Source organism: Sparus aurata, chromosome 5 (assembly GCF_900880675.1).
Source record: "Sparus aurata chromosome 5, fSpaAur1.1, whole genome shotgun sequence".
Taxonomy (NCBI): Eukaryota; Metazoa; Chordata; class Actinopteri; order Spariformes; family Sparidae; genus Sparus; species Sparus aurata.
The window spans coordinates 6,148,631-6,170,870 of NC_044191.1; the positions used below are offsets into that span (position 1 = coordinate 6,148,631).

Below are 22,240 nucleotides of genomic sequence, written 5' to 3' on the forward strand. Positions count from 1 at the left end.
AGGATAATTGCACTTGGAATGTAATACACACATTGTGTGTAGTAATATTCTAAAAAAAAAGGTATATTAGAATAAATTATACAGACTCAAAGAGATAATGCGGTTTTACAGGAAGCAAACAGGATTACTTGATTCACAGTGCAACAATGTGAGGGATGAACTGTATGAATATATCTACTTTTATGAAATGAACTAATAAAATGCATCCCTCTATCATGTAGTTTAAAGTAGCTTGGAGGTTGTTATGGTGGTTTATATTGGCAAAGAGAGAGGGGGGAGAAAAAAGCATTTTATATTATGAGGTTTTTGTGTGAAAGAGTCTGACAGCCTCTAGATTAAATGACCTGCGGTAGCGCTCCTTCTTACACTGTGGGTCTATGAACCTGCTACAGAAGAAGCTGCTTTAGATTCCCACAGTCACAGTCGGGAAGAAGTGTTGTCCATAAAAGACATTAGCTTGGCTAACATCCTCCTCTCACCCACCTGTTCAATGAGGCCAGAGGGCAGTCCAGGACCGAGCAGAACAGAAAGTGAGAGAGCACCATACCCTGAGAGGCCTTTGTGCTGCAGCCTAACACATTACAGATACAGCTGTGAGGCCTCACATACTGTGATATGTTGGTGAGGTACTAGTCATTAGTCAGTGCAGATTGGTGGCAGTCAACTACTGACTTTTCCAGCTTCACCCTGAGCATTGATGACTGTATTGTGTTGAAGGCACTGGAAAAATCGAAAAACATGAACCTCACAGCACACAATGTACTTGAGGTATGAGAGGGATATGTGTATCAGGTTGATGACTACGTCACCCACTCCAATACTTGTTTGGTAAGCAAACTGCAGGGGTCAAAGATTTGAGTATAATCATCTACATGGTCTTTGTCAGGTGAGATGTCAAGACTACTAGTCTGAAGTTGCTGGGCTTCTTAAGGGTTTGCAGTCTTTGGTACTGGGGCCGCACAGGATGTTTTCCACAAGACTGGGACTAAGTTCGAGGCTCATATTGAAATTTGCAGAACCACCTCGCAAAACTTGTCTACACAGTGCTTGAGCAGCCTGGAGCTGATGACACCTGTGGTTTTTCTTAGCCTAGTCCTCCTTAGCTTCTCACTCACCTGGGTTGACAGTCATGGAGAGGCTGTAGTAGGTGGGAGTTGGGGGTTGAATGGAGTAGTCTGACGGGGTTGCAGTTGATGATAGACTTTGATAGACTAGAAGTTGAGTGGTGCGAAGAGGGTGAGATGGGGGAAGGGGAGCGCAGTAGCCAGGGAGGGACTGGTTGGTGCACAGACTGATGCCTGATGGTGAGTGGGGATGGAGGTGGGGCCAGAATCAAAATGGTTTAAGAAAAAATTTAGCTATTTTTCCCGATCCCAATCCAATTCCAAATTGATTTTAAGGTACCGATTCATTATTTTAATGTACTCGTTTTCATTGAAAACATTTTTGAGATACTTAAAGATTTTTTTAGATACCAAGTCATGTTTTAAAGTGGCAACTGATTATTTTGATATACTCAATTATTTGAGAAAGTTGGATTGTTTTTAGATACATTGTTGGAGATACTTTCTCATTCTGAGATTCTGACTTTTTTGAGAAGGTTTTTCCTTATTATGAGGCACATTATTTTGAGATGAAATAAGAAAAGAAAGTCTCTAAAAAAATACTAAGTCTTTATTTTGAGATACCAGCATTTTTTTTCAAGCTACTTCGTCTTTATCTTTAGAGAGTTGCTCGTTATAATGGCATACATGATTTTTTCCCCCATCACATTAGCAGAAATGACTTCCATTATAATGAGTACAAACGGTCCTCTAAAATTTAAATCCTAAACACAGCATTTTAGTCAAGTTCTGAAAAATAGGTATACAGGTATATAATAGGTACCTAGAATTAACATCTACTCCTGAACAAATAAAACTGTTCTGGTACATAAATTAAAAAGACAGGAATGACAGCAATTGTGTGGTTTTTTAAGGCATTGCATAACTACTGTGAGCTCCTGAGTATAAAGCCACATCCCAAACCAAGGTATGCACTTCACGCTTTTTCATTAGAATATGGAAGCCAATACACCCCCAAGATTAGGTATAAATAAATGTTGGTGTTTTCACTGAATGGGAGGAAAAAAACAAGGTCTGAAATGGACATTTTATATTTTAAATGTTAGCACATACATATAATATTTGTATTACCATCACCAACACACAATTTGTTTAGAATAGCATTACAGATTAAAGACTTTTTATTAAAGATTTTTTTTTAGCTTATGCTTTGTGCCTGTATTAGACCTATGAGTAGACATGATAAGTAAATTAGACATTTGATGAATTACAAATGACGTGCATTGTTGAAACATTGTGTGTGTGTGAAGTGTTTGTATGCTGTATAAAAGTCAGATCCTTTGCACACTGTTACATGTTTTGCATCCATTTACAAAACATTTAGATTTGTGTTTCTGTTTAAAAAATGAATTATCTGATTCATAGTCAAGGGTCATAGTCAAAATTTGAGTCGTTTGGGTTTTCCCCAAACTGTTTCTTGGCAATTTTAGAGACTGTAATCACACTCACATTAGCAAAAAAATTTTAGTGACACCTTAAAATAAGTGATTTTTTTTGCTATGAAACGATCGTGTCCCATATGTGTCAAAGGTTCTGGTTGTTAGACGGAGCGGCTGTGTGTTTGTGTAGTCAGTTTGTTTTATTTTGTTGCTGTGTAATTAAAAGCACGGGTATATTTGGTGTGAGTGGGTAAATATTATCAGAGATTCTGTGTTTTGATATCGCTGATGACCGCTGACCCTGACCTCTGTCACCCTGCATACCCCCATCTAGCTGTTCCACACTATCCTCCAGCCAACCACACTTACCTTGAGGTTGTCATCTACTGCGTGGGTTTCTTCTTCATCGCTGTCATGATTGCTATTGCAATTATTGTCAAGATTCGCAGCTCCTCAAAGAAGAGTGACTTCAACAGTCAGCTGGCCGTCCACAAGCTGGCAAAAAGCATCCCCCTGCGCAGACAGGTAACAGAAAGTAGATAGGGGGTTTGGAATATTTATACCTTTTCATCTCTTTTTTTTCCTCTCTCCACATGTCATTTTTTGTTTATTTAAAGCAGTTTTGGGAAAGAAGTTTTAATCAGGAAGAGCTCAATTGACTGATTTTGTGATAATAATAATAATAATAATAATAATAATATAATAATAATAAAATTGTTATCACAAAATCAGTAATAATAATAATAATCATTATATTATTAATAATAATAATAATACTGTAATAATTGTTATTATTGTTATTATTGCTATTACTGTTATTACTGTTGTTGTTATTGTTATTGTTATTATCATAAACAACCAAAAACTTTAGTTTTGTTTTTCATGACCGAATGAACTGAATTAAAAGATATCAGCTTGTTTATCCAGTTACAGATTTCTTTTATTATTATCAAACTGATATTGTTAATATTAAAATTCTGAGTTTTAAGTTTTTTTCTCCAAAACTTTACTGTGCCCGTTGAAGCTGTCTGCCTCCACAGAGTTTCTATGTATGTTAACATAAAAATTGAAGGTTCACTGTAGCTCCTTGAAGTCTTGTTCATCAGGTCAGTATGATAAGTGTTCGAGGAATCTTTTCTATCCAAAGCCGAGCAGTTTGGGTGTATTTACATGTTCTTATGAAGAGCTGCAGCAATTAATCGATAAGTTATAAACTGTTAAATCATTTGCCAACTGTTTTGATAATGAGTTTGAATAATTTTTAAAGAAAGTCAAAATTCTCTGATTCTAGCTTCTTAAATCTGAATACTCTCTGATTTCTTTCCCCCTCTTTGACAGTATACTGACTATCCTTGGGTTGTGGACAGAACGAGACATTTCGGACGTCATGATCAACATTTTATAGACCAAACAACCCATCAATTTATCAAGAAAATAAACAAGACGTTAATTGAAAATGAAAGTAATTGTTAGATTGGCAACTAGTCTGTGGTTTTCATTTTCTTTAGGGTCACTGTTAACTGTTGTATTTTCCACTATGGGGGGAGTAATGTCAGACTTCTTTCACCTCAGGTGTCTGTAGACTCTAGCTCTTCCATCCACTCTGGAGTGATGCTGGTTCGTCCTGCCCGGCTCTCTTCCAGCGGATCTCCGATGCTTTCGGGGGTGTCTGAGTATGAACTGCCCCAGGATCCCCGCTGGGAGCTGCCCAGGGACAGGTACATAAACATCCTGGAATAAACATTAACACGGAAAAGTGACCTCCTGACAGGAAAGTTACTGGTTTGAGAAAGTCAAGTTTGTTGTTTTTTGAAAATTTCTCTCTCCTTTATGCAAGGCACTTAAACTGCCCCAGAACAGGGTGGTTGTACCGAGTTAACAGTCTGTATGTAATTTAGGTAAACCTCAAAAGTATTGTATCTAACTGACAGATGCTACTGTGAAACTGTCACAGCTGATTAGTTAGAATACTTGCAAATGAGTTCTCATCTAATTTAAAAAATACAAACATGTTTAAGCCAGGTTCAAAATTCCTATATCACTTTTACTTGGGCAACTTAAGATATATTTTTATACACTGTCAACAGCCATAAAAAAGATTGTTGTAATCTCTGTTTTAATGTTTTTAAAGAATAAAATGTTTTATAAATGGTATTTTTGGTCTATGTAAGTGATGGTGATGTGGAGATTTCCGATTCTGATTAAGAGAAAAATGTAATTTAGTGAAAACTGCCTTTAAAGATGTGTGTGAAATTCTATATATTTTTTTTGACAAGAAAATGAATAGGATAAAAAAGTGATAGATATTACCTTGAAACATCCCTTGTTAATTACTGACATAAACATTTTTTTTGTATCAACATTTTTCTGATATTTTATGTTTGAATATGCAAACAGAGCCATTTTATTAAATATGCACAGTTTTGCATGATTATCCATGAATTAAAACATCTAAATGTGTATTGTGGGCAATTTCTTTAAAAAGCCTTAAACCTCAAAATTGACCAGTGCTTAAAAAAAGGGTTCACCTTCAGTGCTGATCCATGTGTCTTCTCCCACTTACAGACTTGTTCTTGGGAAGCCGCTGGGTGAAGGCTGCTTTGGCCAGGTAGTGATGGGTGAGGCACTGGGTCTCGACAAAGAAAAGCCAAACCGAATCACCAAGGTTGCAGTCAAAATGTTGAAATGTAAGTGAGTATACAGTATAGTAAGTAAGTTAGTAAGAATGTGATGGATTTGCAACTCCTCAGTGTTTAGCAATAGATTGTACAGAAGCCTCCTGTCCAGACATGAGGGACAAGAAGACTTCTGACACAAAAATGTGATGAGCAGATACTAAGAAATATCTGCCATTGGATCGCAGCCATTAAATGTATGTGCAAATGGAAAAGCAGAATGAAGATTTATGAGAACTCTTGACACCCCATATAAAGCACTGTTCATTAAACTGTACAAAGAGTGAGGATGGAGGGAAAATAGTATGTATTTTTTAGCACTTTAGGTGCCTTTCCCTTAGGAGCATTCTCCAAATCAAACGCTAGCCTGTCCCCACAACAGCTGCAATGTTGGTGTGTAAGGTGATTATTGTGAGGCATTGTTGGGCCTTTCCATGAACAGAACATCGTCTAATTACCCTGATGTGATTTAATTCTCTTCCCCTCCAGCTGACGCCACAGAGAAAGACCTGTCAGACCTGATCTCAGAGATGGAGATGATGAAGATCATCGGGAAGCACAAGAATATCATAAATCTGCTGGGAGCCTGCACACAGGATGGTAGGACCAGACAGTCAGGGGTCTGTTGATGACCTGCCCTGACCAACACACACACACACACACACACACACATACCTTGCACTCTATGTTAACCTCAAGGCATTCATAGTCTCAGCCAGTATTCACAGGTTATGTTTATGAACTTGCTATAACCCATTATCTCCCCAACCCCAACCACCAAACATTCTGGAGCTTCACAGCAAAACATTTTCTCAAACAACTAAAGTAGCCAAGGAATTGTTTTAAAATGTGAATTACAAACAAAATCAAACATAAAATGGCTCCATACTGCCCTTCCAGCATAATACATATCTCCGCACAGCCCACGATTCGAAATTGATTTGAAAAGATATTTACACCCTTATATAAGTCTTCACTGCGGTACACTGGAGACTTGGATTACACCAGCCCAGCAATACAAAGCCATTTTATGTTTGTTTTGTTTTTGTCTTTTTTTTTTTTGGTTGGTTTGTTTTTTAGATTTAAGTCCCCATTGTTTAGGAGAATGCTGAAATACTGTTTCGCTCTGAAGCTCCAGAAATGTTTTGCGATGATGAAACTTTACCTGACTTTCCTCCAGCATGGATTAAGTCATTTTAAAAAAAGGAGCTGTAAAACGGTGAATTTTCTTTATATGATCATCACAACCCCCTCAAAATGACTCATTTGATGTCAGAATTTTAACTATTTGGACTTATAACTAGAGTTGTCTAGTCTGCCAAATTAACATCATGAAGTTTATTTTGGTGTCCTTCCATTTAAAACGTTATGCTTTTATGGTGTTGATTTTATGATGACTTGCTAATTTATTTCATCCAATCGCTTCCAGGTCCCCTGTATGTGATAGTAGAGTATGCATCCAAAGGCAACTTGAGGGAGTACTTGCGAGCTCGACGGCCACCAGGCATGGAGTACTGCTACAACCCAGACCAGGTGCCTGTGGAAAACATGTCCATTAAAGACCTGGTGTCCTGTGCTTACCAAGTGGCTCGAGGGATGGAGTATTTATCCTCCAAAAAGGTAACAAGAAAGTACAACTAGTCATTCACAGCCTTCCATATTAAATTTACACAGATTTACCTCTCTATTAAAACTGTGTAAGACTTTCAACTTTCAGTTCTAGTGATGTCTGCTTCTATTTGTGTAGTGCATCCACAGAGATCTTGCTGCCCGCAATGTTTTGGTAACAGAGGACAGTGTGATGAAAATAGCTGACTTTGGACTTGCAAGAGATATTCACCACATTGATTACTATAAGAAGACCACAAATGTAGGTATTTTCATTCTTTGTTTAAAGGAGAATTCTGATATTTTCCTGGGTCTTATATTTACATGTTTTAATGTGTAAATGATTCATACTTACCAAAAGGTTTTGGAATTGGTCAAGTAGATCACCTCAGCTGGCAGTCACGACACAGCTGCAATGACAAAATTACATCCACTAAAAGTGCTTTTTGTGTCTTTGACAACATTACAGAAACGATTAGTACAGAGAGAGAACTTTTTGTTGAATATTAAGATCCCCTCAAGGAGAAGTCTTGTGAGAGCTGAGTTGTTGAAGGAGGACGATGCTGGTAACGTGAGTCTGAGTTGCAAAGAGCAGTTTGGAGTTTACTTGAGAAACTGCAGCAGGAATTTATGTATGAAGTCATGACTGAATATTTCATGATTTTACCAATCTAGGCTTTAACAACTCACCTTTTGAGAGACCTCTGTCAGACAATCTCAGCTTGTCAGGTGCAAAAATAAGCACATTTAGTGGATGGAACTTGGTGGTCCACAATTGCCCCAAAGGATTACATTGCAGCTGTTTCTCAGTGGCCAGCTGTGGCAATCTACTCGACAGACTTAAAAACGTTTGGTAAGTATGACTTATTTGCATACCAGAACATGTAAATATAGGGTCAGGGCTTAGAAAATTAGAATTCCCATTTTAATGCTATTTACCTATATGAGAACATGTTGGGCTTTTGAATAGCAAAGGCGTTAATGCAAGCACTGGCACGATGACATGTTGATGACCTGATGGAGGAGCCTGTCACCTGCAGCCATTTTCAGCTCACCGTGGCTGTTTCTATTTGTACTATCCTTCCTGCATGATATCAAACTGTTCTGATTAAACAGTACAGAATGATGCTGCTCGGCATCCTCTGAGGTGGAAAAAGCCTAGCACTGTAAATAGCCTTAACCTGCATTCCTTCTCCCCAGGGTCGTTTACCAGTCAAGTGGATGGCTCCTGAGGCTCTGTTTGACCGGATATACACACACCAAAGTGATGTGTGGGTATCACGTCTTGTTACTTTTCTAAGGAATGGAATGGAATGGAATGTGAGGAAAACCTTTAGTCATGCAGAAAATATAGACATACCCGTGTGATTCTGTCTGCAGCTGGTCATTTGGGGTACTGCTGTGGGAGATCTTCACACTGGGAGGCTCTCCATATCCCGGGGTCCCTGTTGAAGAGCTGTTCAAGCTGCTGAAGGAAGGTCACCGCATGGACAAGCCCTCAACGTGCACTCATGAGCTGTAAGGAAACGCTGCACACAACAAATCAAAGCTCCTCTTCTGTTGGTGCTTTCACTGTTGGCCAGAATTTCCTTATTTGATAAAAGTTTGAGGGTAATATTGACATACCCTAAAACTAAGTCTAATTTGAATTTTGGAGTGATGCAAGAACACCTTCAGCCCATCTACTAAAGCCAGAGATTCTGAGGTACTAATGGTATAAATAAAGATGCAAACATTGTTTTCATCAGTTTTAACCATTACTTAATCTTTGTTCAATGTAAAAACAGACCAGGCAACAGTAGGTCCAAGTTACTTGAACAATAAACTAAATAATAAAAGATAATGATTTCATTTTAATTGTGGAGCTTCAGTCTGTTGCCTTTCAACAAGATCCAACCCATATTGAGGCTACTAAGTTGTTTTTAAAATGTAATAAGTTAACCAAATACATTTTAATTTAATTGTATATATTTTAAATAGGGGAAATTCTTAACAGAGATTTATGTGTTAATCACTAATATCCTTAGTATCAAAATAATGGTGCTTATTTTTTTGTGTGTAATTTTTTGCTAATAAAGTCTGTGATGATGCTGCACAGCATATGCAATAAAAAAGACTATTTTAGGCTTGGGCAATATCAAAAATGTGATACCACGATATTGTCCCACCCAAATATCGCAATAAAAATATTATCATCCCTTTAACTGTGCTGGGTGATGGACTCTGGTGAAATTGTGAATTTGTTGTGTTGCGTTGTTTAGTTAACACCTGCTTACAGCAAAGACGACATGTAATCTCATTCAGATACTTTGGCTCGCCATATTCTCTTCCATTAAACCCAAAATATTGCCACGTTGGCGAGCTGGTGTTCTTTAAAACAAAGTCGTCCAACCTGTAAGCATTTCAATAAGCATTTCCTCCACTACATTTTCTTTTCAAATTAAAAGCCTGATCTATTTATCGGCCCATTATTTTCAGGTTAATTTAATCTTTTTGTGTATAAAATGAGAAGAAATATTTTTTGAAAAATGCTCATCACAATTTCCCAAAGTGACATGTTCAAATCCTACTTTGTCCATCCCATAATCCAAAATCCAAAGACTCAAAAGCAGCAAAATTTCACATTTGAGAAGCTAATGTTGGACATTTCTCTTTGGACACTGAAATCATTGGTTATCCGCCTCCAACCGGCTGCAGTCTGCAGTGGCATCTTGCAACTGCTGCAAACCCATAACATCTGCTGTGTTATATTCTTTTATCGTGTTCACTTTCAGCTGTTTCAGGAGTCTCATTTACTGTTAAGTTGCTCCTTGTGGAACACATTATTTCCTGGAATGCTGCTTCATAATACAAGCTTTTAGATTTCTTAATAACATGGGGCTTTTATTGTGAAGAAGTTATAGTAAATGAAATGTGTTTGTAACTGAATTAGTGGTGCTACTTGTTAGTTGTGAGTCTACCATAGTACTGTGTGGATCAGGACAAGCACATCATTGGTTTAAGATAAACCTTCAAGCAGGTAGCCCAGTTGAAATAGGTGAAAATACAAATTCTTGCGGTGCCGAGTCAAACCGATTAGAGCCAGGCCGGCAGATGTAATGGAAAAACGGCATAAAAATCTTGTGGTTTTGTGTTTTTGAGCTCTCATGGTCACAACCACACTTACTCTGAACCAGATGTTGTTGACGTCAGTGACAACCATTGAAGGAGCGTTTGTTTTGATTTAAACCCTTTTTTCAATTTGACTTGGTCTTGCCAAGAGAAAATAATAAAAATTATTATAGTAAAGGTGAGTGTTTCCTGCATCCAAAAACCTGAAAGTGTTTGGCACCTGGGGCAGTCTGTGAAGCTTTTTAAAATCAAAAAGGTGAGTCACTGCTTGGTCTCATGTTCAGCCCAAACAGTTGGCATTAATATTTACATACCCCGCAATGTTGTATATCAGAAACATCCAGGTGCTTAGCAACGTAATAAAGGGTCCCTACTGTTGTTTGTGTGACGAGCAATAAACTGAATCACTTAAAGGTTGATTGAGCTCCAAATGGAGCATTTTGTTCAGCTTCGTTTCATTCAACCTTCCTGCTACAGCTGATTCTGACTGCTCCTCGCAAGTATTAAAGGGACAGTTCACCCCAAATCCAATGAACATATTTTCCTTTTACTTGTTGTGTTGTTTATCCATCTAGATTGTTTTGATGTGAGTTGCAGCATTTTGGAGATATCAACTGAGATTTCTGTCCAATGTAGGGCTGTCAAATTGCTTGGAAATGACGTTTGAATATTCGCTGTAAAAAAAACACATAGGTTCGAACAATTCGAATATCTGTGTTTGCGCATTATTTCAATAACAGGAGGACAAACTAATGCAATGAGACTTAACTACTTGTATAGGTATTTTTGGGATACAGTACCTCGGTTCCAATTCTTGACAAAACTCTCTGAAGCCCGTGCCATCAACGTTACTGATTGGCCTCATGTCCTTGCATATGAACGAAGCAAGTTTCTTCGTGCACGCCTCTTGTCATGCTGCAGACAAAGAGCTTGTGGCGGGCGGTGAAAAATATGAGTCGAGACGTGGCTGTTTAGTTGGAGTTCCAGACATCATGGCATGCTCATTTTTGTGCACATTTTTGAGATGTGCCCTCATGTTGCTAGTGGTGGAATGGTAAGCTAACTGTAGCTTACACAGCTTGCATACAACTTTATCTTGAGGCTCCACATTTTTGCCGTCTACGGCCCAAAATCTGAAGTATTTCCAAATGGCCTTTTTAGGTTGCTTGGAATCCTAACCCCTCTGTCTGCTGCCGAGTTGGGCTCTGAAATTTCTGCCATTACATTTTTCTCTCTGCCATCTACATCTGCCACTGTTTTTGTCGCGTCTCACTTTCAGCAGTGAGTGACGCTTGCAAGTGCGACTCCTGTGACCTGTCCCTGACTCGTCATGTATTGCGCCCACTCGCAAAGCAGCCGCTGATGTTTTTTCCACTGTCAAATATTAATTTTCAATCGATTCTCCGTTGTTTTGTTTGTTTTTTTAAATTTTAATATATATTCGTATTTAGAATATTCGTTGACAGCCCTAGTCCAATGTTATGAAAATACATGGCACTCTGCTTGTGGTGCTCAAAGCTCCAAAAATATCCTTTTCCAGAAATGATGACCTGGTTACTCGAGATAATCCATGAACCTTGTTGTCAGCAGTTTAATGCTTACATTTTTTTTGTATCACAGCGCAGAGCAAAACATATATTTGGACAATGAGCTAACCAAGCTAGCGATCGTGACAGCTTAGCCGAGGAGGACACCATTAATGTTTACATCCCGCACAGTCAGGAGCACAAGCCTTTTGGCCATAAGCAGATGCATTTATCTGTCTGCGCTGTGATACAGAAAGAAAATAGTCCTATTAAAAATGTGCATATCGGTGGTAGTTACAGGTTGCGTCTGAAGTAGGACAACTCCTTATGAAAAATTCCTGGATCTGTCCCTTTATCTTGAACCGCACTAAAAGTTAATGAGGTCTATTCTGTGCTGAGACCCATCCTCCATATAATCCCGCTGAAAAACTAAATAACAAATAGGCAGATGCGGCTGAAAACAACCCTTGACAAGGGTAACAATCTCGACGAAATGGTACCACACACAGGAGGACAAGATGCAGCTTAAACTTTTAGGTGAACTGTCCCTTTTACATAGGTTTATTAAAAAAAAAACCACTCAATCTCATTCTCGATCTCTGCAGGTATATGATGATGAGGGACTGCTGGCATGCTGTGCCCTCTCACAGACCCACATTCAAACAGCTGGTGGAGGATTTGGATCGCTGTCTGGTCATGACATCCAACCAGGTGAGTTCTGTCCTCATCATACAAGGAAGAAGCAGAAATGTATTATTTGGAAGTGAAATGCTGAAGTTTTGCCCTCTCTTTGTGCATACAGGAGTATTTGGAGCTGTCAGTGCCTCTTGACCAGTACTCACCGAGCTACCCGGACACCCGCAGCTCAACCTGCTCCTCCGGCGAGGACTCAGTCTTCTCCCACGATGCTGGAGCCGAGGAGCCCTGCCTGCCAAAGTTCCCTCCCCACTCCAATGGAGCAGCCGTTAAGAAACGCTGATACCTCAATCTCGTTCAGACAAACATTCATTTTCCCTCCACTCCTTGCCTCATGGGGTTGGACTCTTCCCCACATTCCCAGAGATGAAGCTATTAAACACTGGTGCTCTGTGAGAAAGGAGCTCGGAGGACACTTCAGAGAACTAGTCGGATCACGTAGACTGAAAGTTGCAGCCGTGCTCCAATTCTCGTGCTGACGATGTTTATGGGGCACTTTGTCTAAACGTGAGTAGCTGTTGAAAAAACGGCAGACTCCCACTCTTCTCTCCACTTTGGGCATTCCACGGGTCAGGAGAACCAAACAGACTGACTGTCAGGTTTTTGTTTCTTATGTTGCTGTTTTTCCCGTCCTTTCAGTAGAGAAGAATGACTTTCTACCTTTCAGACCAAATCCAGAGAATAAAAACAACCACGGGACATGCAGCATCATTCACTCTCTTCTTGTAAATACAGTTAGAAAAATTATAAATATGAATATATATTTACATTGTACTCTTATTTTTAATACCATAACTGGTTTATTTTCTTTTGTACAAGTTGTGTTTGATCTGTGTTTTAATATAGTCTGTAGTGGCAGTTGTGACATGAGAATTTCCAAAATTGCTGAGAATTACATCCCCTAAATTTACTGCATAATCACCAATCGAATATATATATATATTGGGTTTCTATTTTTTAACCCTAAGTTCTTCTCATGAAACGACCTGCAATACAGTAACAGTTTTTGGGGAAGAAATATTCTCATGAAAGAATGTGTGTGTGTGTGTGTGTGTGTGTGTGTGTGTGTGTGTGTGTGTGTGTGTGTGTGTGTGTGTGTGTGTGTGTGTGTGTGTGTGTGTAAAATTGTATGTTGTCTCATTTAAGATTAATTTCCTTCAAGGATGGTCACAACTTTAAATATTCCTGGTTGTACACCGTGCTTATTAAAATTATCTGCTTCGGTCAACATCATGCACTTCCACTGTGCATGCCTTGTGATGAACTTATCTTCTACTGTAAATGCTTCAACAGGAGTTACATTTGCTGCCACATAACTTCAGATTTAAGGGTTGCAGAACATGTATGCCATCGTTAAAGGATTACATTAAATAAAGATGCTATTGAAAACAAAGTGCTGAAGCTGTCAGCGTCTGAACTCAACTCCATAAAGGAGGCCTATAAATATCGAGATTTTCATGTTTGTGATGTAAATCATCTTTACAGAGATGGAACGAGGGCTACTTCAATCTCCCAACCATTTAACACTGGTTGCTGGGGGCTGATAAGATATGATAATGTGCTGCTGACATCAGAATTTGGCAGAATGTTGGCAAGCGCATGTAATTTATGGCCGTGTGAATGGCTTGGCAAGTGCTGGTGCTACACTTCCATCCCTAAGCCACACCAACCATGATGCCCGTGTCTGGCTCTGGCTTCCTGTCCATTGGCTGAAGCATCACTTGGATTTCAGTCACCATGCAACAGGCTAAACTCAGCCGCGCAGGAAAGCCGAACCTTTTGAAAAGCTGGCCCTTACAGTGTAAGCCTTCTGTGCATACAGCACAGAGGGCAGAACAGTTGATAGAGAGCTTGTTACTTTTATTCCAACAGTTTTAAAGTTGATGAAAATGAACGCTGACATGTCATGGCCTTCAAGGATACAAGACAACACTTCAGGATGCAACCTAATCTTATTGAAAAAAAAATATCATCAGATCCTGGAAACGGGGAGTAATAAAAAGTACAATCTATGCTGATGTTGAGGTGATGATGAAGAGCTGTGTTTAAGGATAGAAAGGACAGGAGAGGTCTCACTTTATTACCTGCTAATGGTGCAGGACGAGCAGCAGAGCTGTCATTAGGTGGAGGTTGTTATCACTTCTGACAGATGGCACAAGAAGAGTGGCAGAGTAGTTCATTCACTGTCGTCCAGTATAGCAGCAGTTATGCTGTCATTGTCTTTATTTTGTTCTGATTGTGACAAAGGGGATGATGTTAATTATTATCTGACAGTAATTAAATGTTTTCTCATCATAGACGAAGGAAGAAGACACTGCTATGTCCTGTTTTTGTCTCCTCAGAGAAATTACTATCTGATGATGATGAATGTTAATTGATTTGGGAATAATGGAATTTCAGACATCTGAGCATCAACCACTAACTGGTATGTTGAGCTCCAATCAAACCCTCTCTCATTTCTGGTCGCCCAAATATAATGTGTCCCATTATAACAGCATTTTGAAATACTGAATTATTTATATTCATAAAAATGCAGTTGTACAAAATGTGGCAATCATTATCACATCTTCTTTGGCAATGCAAAGAAGATGTGGGATTTCAAAACATATCTTGAACCAAATCAGTCAAAATTAAGTGATTTTATTTTTAGGATATACATGTGTTTTTTCCAAAGCACAATGTAAAACAAATTTTCATTCAATCTAAATAGAAACAAAAAAGATTATTATGATCAGCTGGGTTGACTTCATTTTACCAATATGGGAGAGGATAAATCAGAAATATGGAGTCCTCTAGATTATGTCATAATCTCAAAATAATATGAATTGAATACAGTATTGCATATTGGTATTGTGTTTGTTATTGCTATAGGTGCTCATAATGATATGTCTCTGATGCAAACTTGTGCAAAGTAACTGAATCTTTGCTAATGTACAAATATGAGGTACTTATATTATTGTATTTCTCAGAGAGAAATAGTGTAGTTTTTAATCCACTACATTTATCTGATGGCTTTAGTTACCAGTTACTTTAAAAATTAAGATTTCTACTCACAAAGCATATGAAGAAATTATACAGTATTATCAATAAAACTGCCAATCAGTTGAAGCAATTTGTCTATTCATCAATTAGTATTTTGACAGAAAATCAATGGCCAAATATTTTGGTAATTGGTATAATGATTATTTTTCATGTAAAACTTTTGATGTGTCCAGATTGACCTGTTTTTTCCTTATTTGAATAATTTGAATGGTGTAATGATTTTAAGGTTGCACTGTTCATTGTACTAAACAAAAACTGTAAAGGCATCACTTTGGTCACCAAATTTGTCACTATTTTCAGAATTGTTTGAGCAGATTGATCCAGATTGAAACTGATTATTAGATGCTGCACTATGAAAATAGTTGAAAATTGGTCACGATAATCTAATGATATATATATATAATTTTATGACAGTAACGTGGGACATTTTACGGCCCTGACAAGTTTTGGTTCTCTGCTTCAAGTACTGGTATATTATCCTGTTTATACTAACAAACTTGTGCTCAAGTAACAATTTCAATACAAGACTTGTAAGGGTCGTACAGTATTTCCTCCAACACTGACTAGGGTTGATGTTAGCAATGTTTCACTGAACTATTAAATCAATGAGGTATTGGGCGTTGAAACATGATTTGTCATAATGCCCCCCCCCCCCCAAAAAAAAAAAGAAAATGTCAAGCTTTGTCATGTTGGTTTTAATCTTTCTACTGGCCCGTAATTTAATAGAATACACCTGACTGACTTAATGTTGTCTGACAAGCTGGATGAGTTTAACTACCCAACTGCATTAAACCCTGTGAATCTGTCAGTGTTCATATTTCCTTTTATAATTTATTGAAGCTGCAGATTTTGGCCTTAATTGCGTCCATATAACATTAATTGCAAAACAGAACGTATTTAAGCATAGGTAGGTTATTGCATCTTGAAGATATAAATGACTAAAAAGTATGATGAGGCTGGAATTTAGCTGTGCCAGTGTTTTGGGTTTTTTTTTTTTTAAAGATTTTCTGGCATAGACACCTTTATTAAGCAGTAGACAGATAGGAAATACGGGAGAGAGAGGGGATGTGACATGCAGCAAACGACCTCCGGCCGGAATCGAACAGGGGTCGGCTGCGTTTATGGCATGCGTTCTAACCACTCGACCACCTGTGCGCCAGCTGTGCCAGTGTTGCCATGGCATGCACTGCAAATGCATCCCTAGCAGATTAACTCAAACCTATGAATGACTTTACTTGACTGTAGACTTTTCTCAATCTGTTTTGCGTGGGTCCTCCAGTTGTAGAGCTTAAGTGCAAAACTATATGGCTGAAGCAGCCCTTTTCAATGTTAAATATGATTAATCTTACAATATATATTACTATTTTTATCAGACTGTGAAGTTTGTTCAGATTTTCCATGTTACTAGCCTATCATCTCCACTTAGCATCGGCTAAATTAATGTTGAGAATTTATTGTAGTTGTTAATTACCTTTTTCAGTTAATCAGATGCAGTCAGCAGTGCTGTGAAAATTAAAAGTAGTAGTGCAAATGTGATTTTGAAATCCATAGTTATAAAGATAAAGTAAACTTCTTTACTTTGGTAAAGTAAAATTCAACCAAACCAATAGTTGCCTCGGCGTACATGAGTAAGAGTCATAAAGTAAGCCTAATTATCAAAAGTACATTTATGTCAGTAAATGTCCTTAAGTATCAAAATTACATCTAAAAGTACAATTATACATACTGTATACGTACATGTGTACATTTTTATCCAATTTTATCCAGTTCCTGATAGAAAATAATAATTGTCTTAGAAAAGTGCTACTTTGCCTCTGATGCAGAATGTAATCTGTCTAATAAGTAATTAAAGCTATCAAATAAATGTAGTGGAGCAAAAGTACAATGTTTGCATCACAAATGTAGTAGAATGGAAGTAGGCCTGTAATGTAGCTGAAAGTGGATATAGTTAAGAATACCTCAAAATTGTACTCAAGTAAACATACTTAGTCACATCCTGTCTCTGACAATTACAATAATTCTTTGCCTTCCGTGAACTGGAATGCATCATCATATCTTGAAGGTATAAATTACTGACAAATATCGTCTCAAATTCACTAATATGAGCAAGATGAGATGCTTGCATATTTCCTTGAAGGCCTGATAGATTAATTACTTAGTTTTTTTGTTTACCAGAGATGGTTTGATTTATTCCAGTTTTGGATTATCATTAACGGGTCTAGAGAAAAGCCTGAGCCTCACCATTTATCTGGGCCATGTGTGTTTCCTGTCAGTGCTGACAGATGACCTGCCCTTGAAATCTCTGCCACCCTGTGGAGGAGACACGTTGCCAGTCAGAGATAATTTCTCATTGCAATTAGGAGAGAGGGACTTGGGAGGGTGAAACCACTGCTGATGGTGTGTTATGTGCGTGTTTGTGCGTATTTCAGCCTCCAGGAAACAAGGAGCGGTGACATCAGTATGTTGCCGCGCACTTTTGTCTCCTCATAAATTAACTGATTATTTATGTGGAGGGGGAGCTGTCGGTGAGTGTGAGGGGACAGAGAGGAGTGCAATACTGGATCTCATGAATATCATTTGGCCAGTGTCCATGTGCAAGGTGAAGGACACATGTCTCTTGTCCTGGCATTCATCCTCATGCAGAGTACATAAAAAGGAGACCTCAGACAGCTTGTGTGGGTTACTGCAGCAGACGGGCTGCTCCACTGCACCATACATTATTGATTTCAACACAGAGGAGGAATTTTAATTTTATGTTGTTTTCTAGTTGTGACAGACTCCCCACCCTCGTTAACAATAGTTATGATGATGAATGGCTGATTTGTGGTCACAGTGGTTTTGGGTGTTGTTCATTCATGAGGACATATTTATCAGAAAATATGTCACACTTCAAGCTTATTTATAAATATGTTGTCACAGCACTGAACTCTTTGCTGGCCTCCTGAAGTTGAAATGACAGTTGGTGTCGTCTCCTCATCTCTGCTCTTTGGTTGTTGGTGCTTTGGTCCTCACAGAGGGCCCAGGCCCGTTTGTGAGATGGCTGTCGGTATGACAGGTCCGTGGTGCTCCAGCTGCTCTGTGGGACTCGCATAACAGAAGGGGTGAGCCTGGGGCACAGCCCGTCACTCACTGCATGTCTCACAGTTGTCTCTGTGTTGTTGCCCTTTTCCGTCTTTTCACCACAGCAAAAAACAAAAAACAGGAAAACAAGCAGATGCGTTTGTAGTGGATGTCCATCCACCCCAAGTACTGTGTTAAGGGGAGACACTACAGACTTACCTGGTTGGTTTCTTACATTTTGACAATCAAGGATGTCACTTTGTGTTATAAAGTGGTGGGACATTAGAGCTCAGTAGAAAAAAAGAATTATTGTTTAAATAGAGTCATGCATAAAAGATGTAGAATATTCTAGTTTATTGAAAAGCGGACGCTAAACTGAAATGCTGGCTGTAAATAGTGGAATAATATCACATATGTAGAGGCAGGTTAGAGTAGATAATGCATAATGCAATTCATTGCAAGCATTTTTTTTTTTTTGGCACATTTTAAGATAATAAGTCTTTATAATGGGGACAAAATTCGTCATTTGACATTCTCACACCACTTTTTGAAAATGGCACCTATTTTGACAATTATCATTTCTTTTGATTTTTATGATTTAATATGCAAATATAAGGAATAGTCAAATTAAAAATGGTTTGTTTTTTTCCCCATAAATAAAATGTTGACACTGGATAAAGCCAGGGTCGAAATTTTTGTTCTGTTTTGTTGTCATGTTAGAGTCGAAGGTTTTTACATAGCGATTTATATCTCTCTCTATTTAATAAAGGATCAAATAAAGAACCATAAAAGAAGTGATTTGAGTAATTGAGCCAGTATCTGGGCAGTTCTTTTCTGCTACAGACAGACAGACAGATTTAATCCAACATTAAACACGGACACTTAAAGTCACGCAGAATGTAAATTAAAGTGGTCTGTTGTTCTCTCCCTTATCACAGGAAGTGTTACTGTACAGTGTCTGTCGACATGTCCCCCCTCCTTAAATAGAAAAGCTACTAGGAGAGGACACACAGACTAAATAAGCTATATTTGTTGTACTCTAAATTAATTTAAAAAGTACTTCAAGTTATTTTTATTTACTTCTTCTCTGTCCTTAACACATAATTTGTCTACTGTAGTCTTAAGCTACAAACGTCTTCAAAACTGAATTGAAACACTTTGAGGCAAAAGGTTCTGAATGCTGTCTGGTAGAAAAACAAACCTCTGGCAGGATTTGTAGGCGGAATATTTATGGCGTCTGGAGGCACGGGTGTGGTCAGGTAAATGAGATGGATGAGTGTATTTGTTTGGGGGTGGAGGTGTCTGCCCCAACAAGGTGTGTGTTGGCACCCATACAAAAACTGACGCCTACAGGCATGGCCCCGCCTCTTTCCCACCAGATCGACTTTCTCAGTGCAGGAATGAGACACAGACACCTCCTCCAGGCTGAGACATATAATCTGGGCCTGTCAGTGCCTTTATCAAACAGGATCAACTGGTGCACTGGGTCTTTCTCCACAGTCCCCACAGGCAGCAGGATACCTGCACACACATTCCTTTCAACACATCCCCGTCCCAAGAGGCATATCACCTGTCTTTTATGGCAGCTCGACTCAAGGACTTTGGGAGGGCTGAGCTACAATTGCTGCTCTGCAATTTCCCTATTGAGAGCTAAAAAGGGAGCTTGGAATTTAGTTTAGTTGATATTCCTGACCCCCTGAGTCTCAAAATGTAAGATTAACAGAAAAAAATGTTAATGCTTAATGTTAATGTTTGTGTGTTGACTGCAGCCAAAGAAAATGATCACGACCTGTTGATTATGAGAGATCAGTTCAGGAGGCATTTAAAAGAACAGTTTACCCAACAGTTAAAATTCAGTCATATTTTTTTCATCCACATGCTGATGGAAACTTGGGTTAAGTTTCATGGTCCACGAAACATTAGGGAATTCCACGGCAAAACAGTGATGCAGCTTTCTCCTTGTATTCTAGGCTTTCCCCCGTTGTTTTTACCACAACCTGTTTCTGGCACTGCATAGTGTGTAATCTGCTTTCCTGTTCCGCCTCATCCTCCTCAGTGAGAGACAGACAGAGAAATGTGGAGGAGAAATAATATGTAAACACATTTCAGATGCCCTGGAAGAGAGAATTGCCATTTCTTACGTAAAGTCTTCAAGGACTGGGGCACGATGAGGTCGCAGCACATCAATCCCCATCGAGAGGCTGAAAAACAAGGTAGTGGCATGCACAGACTGTAAGGGGCATGGGCAAAAACAGAATGACACGTAAACGATATTACTCATTGTCACATATTTGCATAAGTAAAGAATAAGTATGTTACGCTAGAGGGCGAGTTTCCATCAGCATGGAGGTGAGGAAATAATGACTGAATTTTCATTTTTTGGGTGAACATTTCCTTGAATAGACCCTTGAGGATACTGCAGCCCACCTGAGGGAGCCCACCTCAGCTCAGTTTGTTCCAGTGACCAGATAAAAGATGGTATGAATCAAAGCTGCAGCGGACACTAATCATATAACTCCCCCCTGAGCCATATGTCTCTGTACTCTCTTTAATTGAATTGAGGCCAGGATGAGATTGGCTGACATACCTCCCAGTGACTGAGGCGCACTTAGAGAGCGAGGCGAGCAATCTGAGATGGCTGTTTTCTTGGCACCGTTTGGTGTAACATCCTAAAGATATCCTGCAGCCTGTATTTGAAACTTCACTGGTTTCATTCCTGTTATTAGTCTGGTCCGAGGCCTCAACCCTTATTGTCTGATAAGAAATAATTGTGAATTTCACTGCCGTGTTGCAACGCTAAATAAAGACAGACTGATCAAACGTGATAGATTGGTGCTCAGCAGGTCTTAATGTGACAAATACTTACCCTATTGAATTCTTAGTCACCTGTGACTACGTTGTTTGCTCCTGACTCACTGAGGAGGACATCTGATGTCAGCTTGTCCTCAGACTCAGCCAACTGAATTACTAGCACCTATCAGCGAGTGGCCTCATGGGGACACATGAAGATTAAGTTAATGATTTAAAGCCTCAGAATCGCCTGTCTGAGGCTGCCTGTTCATCCTTGTCCACTTCTGTAAATCAATTTGTGTAAAGAAGAGCAGAGGAGGTGCAGATGCATTACATTTCATGTCTCCAGCACACCAGTATCCACAGTATCACACCATAACGTGTGCAAACATGTCTGACTGAAATCTTATTCCCTTTGTGACTCCTACATAGAGCAGGAGCACATTGCCTGTAGCAGCTTGGGTTTTCCCCGAAAAGGACTGAGGGGAAACAAATGTCCTTTCCTTTCCTTTCCTTTCTGTCCTATTTCGTTTTTTGTTTCCCATACAGCCACAAGGCTAAACCCTGAAAACCAAACCAAAGTGAAACAGACGGACAATGAGGTCTTTTTAGGCTCCTTCGCCCATAATCAGAATGGACCACTGCTGAAGAGGATAAAAACGCATACGTGCCAGACAGCGGAGGATACAATATAATAACAAGTTGAGAGTCTTGAGGAGACAGGAAAACTGTGTGATGTTGGATGAGTTTTTATTATTTTTTTTTATTTTTTTTTTTACAAACTCAGGATAGCCAAGTGCTCCCTCTAATGTTGAGCCCTCAGAGTGAGTGTTAGCTTGGCTGAACTTTCTTTTATCATTTGAGGAGTCGATGTGAAACAAGCCAGCTCAAGAGACAATGCTGTTAATATTATACAGCACCTGACCGAGGGTTAGAGTTAGACCTGCTAAGCCTGCACTGCTGCTGCAGCTCACAATCTGATGTTTCAATTAAAAGACCCTTGACTGACATACAGTGCCTACAAAAAGTATTCACTCTCTTGGATGTTTTCCCTTTTATAGCTTTTATAAATGGAATCATGGTCAATATAATCTGGCTTTTTTGAAAATATCTTTTTTTCTTTAAATGTCACCAGATTTCTACAAAGTAATGCCACTTAATCAAAAACACCTATGACTACTCTGGAGGAGTTAAAAGATTAACAGCTGAGAAACATTGAGGATTTTGCT

General features: G+C 38.9%; 1 protein-coding gene across 8 annotated transcripts in view; it reads left to right on the forward strand.

Moving 5' to 3' along the window:
- fgfr1a (fibroblast growth factor receptor 1a) overlaps positions 1-15,966 on the forward strand; it is a 45,229-nt gene extending 29,263 nt beyond the window's left edge. For 4 of the 8 annotated variants that reach the window (XM_030416502.1, XM_030416503.1, XM_030416504.1 and 1 more), the window contains exons 9-18: positions 2,838-3,034; positions 4,076-4,221; positions 5,069-5,190; positions 5,668-5,778; positions 6,608-6,798; positions 6,926-7,048; positions 7,987-8,057; positions 8,167-8,304; positions 12,029-12,134; positions 12,226-15,966. In XM_030416502.1, the coding sequence (XP_030272362.1) occupies positions 2,838-3,034; positions 4,076-4,221; positions 5,069-5,190; positions 5,668-5,778; positions 6,608-6,798; positions 6,926-7,048; positions 7,987-8,057; positions 8,167-8,304; positions 12,029-12,134; positions 12,226-12,402 (1,382 nt within the window). In that variant the 3' untranslated portion in view covers positions 12,403-15,966. The remainder of the gene's footprint in view (positions 1-2,837; positions 3,035-4,075; positions 4,222-5,068; positions 5,191-5,667; positions 5,779-6,607; positions 6,799-6,925; positions 7,049-7,986; positions 8,058-8,166; positions 8,305-12,028; positions 12,135-12,225) is intronic. The other 4 variants (XM_030416505.1, XM_030416507.1, XM_030416508.1 and 1 more) reach the window with 1 other exon arrangement.
- Positions 15,967-22,240: the final 6,274 nt, after the last annotated feature.